The following is a 5,000-nucleotide window of genomic DNA, read 5'->3' on the forward strand; positions in this document are numbered from 1 at the left end:
ATGTGTTCTACAAGTCCTCCCCTTAGATTAAGAACCCCTTCTACTCACCCCCTTAATCAACAGCCCCCTCCTCTTTCCACTTCCAGAGAGCGGCCACTCAACAACTCTCGGAAGGGAAACAGGAAGACTGACGAACAAGAACTTCCTCCGCTTATCGAGAGACTAATGGCGGGAATCCGAAGAAGGATTTAATCGAGATAATCACCGCCTTTCCCGGAAGAGGGCGGCGGAGGCTCGAGGACCAGGCTGAGAGGGCGTGCGGGCGGGAGAGAGGGGCGGTCGGCGGGGTGACGGGGAGAGGAGCTGGCGTTTTCTTCTATTTTTTTCTGTTTTCTGTTTGTTTCGTTGTTTTCGTTAGTTTTTTTGCTTGTTTGTTTGTTTGTTTTTTCTATCTTTATGTTTTGATGTAATTTTCTTTTTTTGTTGTTTTTGTTTTTCGTTCTTGTTTATTTTTGTTGTCATTTTCCTTATTTTTGTGTGTTTTTGTTTGTTGCTGTTTATTTGCATCATTTCGTTCATTTCACTTATTCTTCTCGTTGAATTCGTTATTCTAAAAGAAAAAAAAATGTGTGTTTAGCTGGAACAAAAGAAAGGAAAACATTTTTTCTGTTGTAGAAATTACCAAGAATCGTGCCGGCGAATGGAAAAAAAAAGCAAGTGTGTTTCTTTCCGTTTCTTTCCTCTTCCCCAAAAAAAGTAAAAGCTGAGTAAAGGAAAAAGAAAAAATATATATATCTCTGCTTCTTTTCTCTATTTTTTTGGAAAATACTTTTCTCCATTCTTTTTCCTCTTCCTTTCCAAAAGCAAAGATATGAGATTACGAAAATATGCCAAGAACCGGATATCTTCTCTCGGCAGGGATGGAATGGGCGAGGTGTAGTGTGTGTCGAGAGTCCCCTTCCGCCGACGCAGAAACACAAATAGAGAAACGAAATAATAATCATCAACATCGAAGAATCTAGACTCGGATATGGCATCGAGGAATGTCGTGGAAATGTCCGACGACGACGCAGGGAAGTAAGAAGAAGAAACCCTGATGTGGAACCAAAGTGGAGGAAATCACGAAACGGGATCCGAACGAGACAGGACGATGGGGAGATGTGAAATTATATCCCTCGGATGCTGATTCGAGGCTGAGTCGCGAGCAACATGGAAGGAAGGGGCGTCGCCAACCCTATGGGCGTCCTGGCAGCTTGGATGGGCGTCATGGTCGTGTGTGCGAGTGGAGTGGCCGCCCAGACGGTCGTGTCGGGAGAGGAATTGATATACGAGGCCGCTTCGCGAGGCAACCACACGTTATGGCGGCCGGGGATTAGCGACCGTATTACCCAGGGTTTACCGAGGAAGATTGATGATGTGGCCTTTCGCGGCGGCACTCGGGGCGGCAGGGGGGGCCAGACAGGGGCCGGCAGCGCCTCGGCCTTTGCGGACAGTGCTGGCAGTGACCGCGAACCCGATTTCAGAACTAGCAACGACAGGGATCTTGTTGAAAGTGCTAGCGATATGAAGTCTAGTGGTGTGAATAGTAGTGACATTGGCCTTAGTTTTAATACTATTAGCAATCCGGGGATTATTGACAAAGCCAGCGGGGATGCGGGTCTTATTGAGAGTACAAACAGCAAATCATTAATTGGTGGTAGATTAAGCAGCGGCTACAACGATAGTGACGAAGCTAACAGAGACCTGGAAACAAGTAACAGTACTAGCAGTCTCGGATTTTCTGAGCGTTCGTCCAGCGCGGATAAGCTAGGCAAGGGCGTCCTCGGTGGTACGGGTCGCAGTGGAGGCGGTAGTAAGTCCTGTTCCAGTAACTTCGGCGAAAGTAGCCCAAATGACAACGGTACAAGCTCCTCCTCGTCTTGCAGCCCGGCAGACGCGGAGACTACAAGCGTGGTGGTTGAGGACCTCGCGGGCCTGGATCCTGAAAATGCTTCCCTCAGCAATATGTCATCTTCAGACACTGGCAGCGGCGATGGGGGACCAAGCGAATCTCCTGGTGCCTCTGGTTCTCCGGACAGCATCAGCAGCGGTCAAACCCCGAACAGCAGTGCCGGCAGTGCCACAGACGAGTGGTCGCAGTGCCCGCACCTGCAGCCGTCGTTCCTGGTGGAGACGGGGTTCCGGAGGGCGGTGTCGCGCGGGGACCGGCGCTGCGCGAGGTTCTGGTGCGAGCAGGTGGTGGGCAGCGAGGCGCGCCACCACCTCGGGGGCGTCTACCACGTGGTCCAGATGCACTACGTGGCCGAGGAGGACCACCCGTGCTTGCTGAACATCACCAAGATGATCGTGCTGCACCACTCGTGGCCCATGTGCTCCAGCGACTTCGTGTGCGCCACCAACCACTCCACCTTCTCCATGTCGGCGTCGGACTGCATGCCGGGGCAGTGTCGCTCGGCGGAGACGGCCGTGCTCGCGTTCATGCTGCTGGCGTCCGTGACCATCGTGCTCATGAGCGTCGTCATCATGGCCGTCATCGTCCTGTGCCCGCAGTTCCACAAGCCCAAGTACTACCTGCGCTTCTCCCTGGCGGCCACGGACTTCCTGATCGGGACCGTCGTGTGCGGCCACGCCGCCTACAACCAGTGGGTGGGGCTGAGCGAGGTTCCCCTCGAGAGGTTCCCCTACTACGCGAACCTGAAGGCCGGCCAGCTGTTCCGCCACGTCCCCAACTGCCTGTGGGGCGTGTCGGACGTGGTGACGCAGATCAGCGGCTTCTTCGCCACGTCCGGCATGATCATCTCGCTGTACACGCTGTCCCTGATGAGCCTGGACCGCTACCTGCTGCTCACGCGCACGCACTACCGCTCGCTGGTCACGGCGCGGAGGGTCAGCGCCGCCATCCTCATGTCGTGGTGCTGCGGCCTCGCCGTGCCGTCGCTGCACTTCATCTACCGCCCGCAGAAGCAGCACGACATCTGCGTCAACTACGACACGTCGGCCCTCGACGTGCACATCATCAACAACGAGAGCAAGATCGCAACGGCTGACTACAAGGTGTACCTGATGCACGCCGTGCCGCTGGGCGTGACCCTGGTGATCGTCGGCCTGCCCGTGCTGGCGCTGCTCGTGTTCTCGTGCAGGACGCTCCGCAAGTACAACTCGTACACGCGCGACCGCTCGGTGCGCCAGGTGAAGTCGGCGCTGCAGCTGACGCAGAGCTCCCTGTCGCGGCAGGCGAGCGCCACCAGCCTGGCCAACATGGTGACCCTGAGCGTGGCGGGCACGCCGAGCCCCGCGCACTACCACCTGTCCAAGGTGCGCACGCCGAACCACTCGGCGTCGCCCGCCTACAAGCTCAAGTTCACCTCCAGGAAGAAGAAGTCGGAGGGCAACGGGCGCAGCGCCGCGGCCGAGGGCGGGCTGCCTGCTGCGGCCGCCACGTCGTCCCTGATGGAGAACCTGGGCGCCGACTCCTTCGAGCGGGAAGCCGAGCTGGCCAGGCCGTCGCCAAGGAGCTGCACGGAGGCGCTGCTGGGAAGGCAGTCGCGCCAGTCGTCGTGCAGGGGCCCCGCCGCTACGCTCACCCACGGTAGGTCTTGGGTTCCGATGCAATCTGTCTGCATTCGCCACTACTCCCCCTCCCCACCTTTCTCTCTCTCTCTCTCTCTCTCTCTCTCTCTCTCTCTCTCTCTCTCTCTCTCTCTCTCTCTCTCTCTCGCTCTCACTCTCTCTCTCTCTCTCTCTCTCTCTCTCTCTCTCTCTCTCTCTCTCTGTCTCTCACTTTCTCTCTCACACTCTCTCTCTGTCTCTCACTCTCTCTCTCTCTCTCTCTCTCTCTCTCTCTCTCTCTCTCTCTCTCTCTCTCTCTCTCTCTCTCTCTCTCTCTCTCTCTCTCTCTACTCTCTATCATCTCTCTCTCTCTCTCTCTCTCTCTCACACACACACAACACACACACACACACACACACACACACACACACACACACACACACACACACACACACCCACACACACTCTCTCTCTCTCTTTCTCTCTCTCGCACACACTCTCTGTCTCTCTTTCTCTCTATCTCTCTCTTTCTCTCTCTCTCTCTCATTCTCTCTGTCTCTCTCTCCGCCTCTTTCTCTCTCTCTCTCTCTCTCGCTCTCTCTCTCTCTCGCTCTCTCTCTCTCTCGCTCTCTCTCTCTCTCTCCCTCTCATATACACCTTCCTTCCCTTTCTTCCTCATCAACCATCCCTCCCTGCGACCGTCCCCTTTCACCCCAACTAACGCCCCTTTCCCGCAGAAGGCGAAGCAGAGGCGGGCGCGGGGTCGGCGGAGGGCGTGGAGTCCGACGGAGGCTCCGTGGTGGCCCTGTCTCCCTTCCGCGAGTCTGTCCTGGACGTCCTGGGGCTGCGGCGCCTCCTGACGCTGCACCACGCCCACACCGACCACGTCACGGCGACCATACGGCGTCTCAGAGGGTGAGCTCAAGGGCGGCGAGAGACGAGCAGCGAGGGAAACGAGCGACGGAGACAAAGGGCTTGGCTTGGGTTGATTGTCGGGGGGACGTTGGAAATTGGCTTTGCAAATCTGAAAGTTTGATTGCAAAATGGGGGTTGATTAGAGAGCTTTTCGGAGCGCTGTTTGCCTACACGTAGTTAAAGAGATGTTTTATTTAATACGTTCCTAAGTTTTAAAGATGGAAGTTCTAAGATAAAAGTTCTAACTGTTCCCAAACCCCGATGCTTGATTCGGTTTTTCAGTTCCATTTATTTGTTATAGATATTTCCATTCTGTATACAAATTTAGTCACAGAACTGAACGATGTAGCCATATAAACAAAATTTATTTACTTCTATTTATTAAGATAAGAATGACAGTGATTCGTACATGCATAATGGTGAAAACAAATTTCCATCATGTGTCATGTCATTTTACTTCCCTTCTCTGTTTCATCACGTTATTTCACTTTTATCTTTATTGCCTTTAAGCAAAATAGTAAACTCTTAACATCGAGATTTCAGATTTTTAGATTTTGTCTTTGTTTTCCTCCAAAAATAAACTGCCATCGTTATTT

General features: G+C 53.8%; 1 protein-coding gene across 1 annotated transcript in view; it reads left to right on the plus strand.

The window, feature by feature from the left end:
* The first annotated feature begins 616 nt into the window (after positions 1-616).
* The window catches only part of LOC138864075 (uncharacterized), a 5,218-nt gene continuing 834 nt past the window's right edge, over positions 617-5,000 (plus strand). Inside the window, exons 1-2 of the mRNA XM_070130107.1 lie at positions 617-3,505; positions 4,230-4,404. Coding sequence (XP_069986208.1) covers positions 1,150-3,505; positions 4,230-4,404 — 2,531 coding nt within the window. The 5' untranslated portion in view covers positions 617-1,149. The remainder of the gene's footprint in view (positions 3,506-4,229; positions 4,405-5,000) is intronic.

This window comes from Penaeus vannamei, chromosome 14, assembly GCF_042767895.1.
Source record: "Penaeus vannamei isolate JL-2024 chromosome 14, ASM4276789v1, whole genome shotgun sequence".
NCBI lineage: Eukaryota > Metazoa > Arthropoda > Malacostraca > Decapoda > Penaeidae > Penaeus > Penaeus vannamei.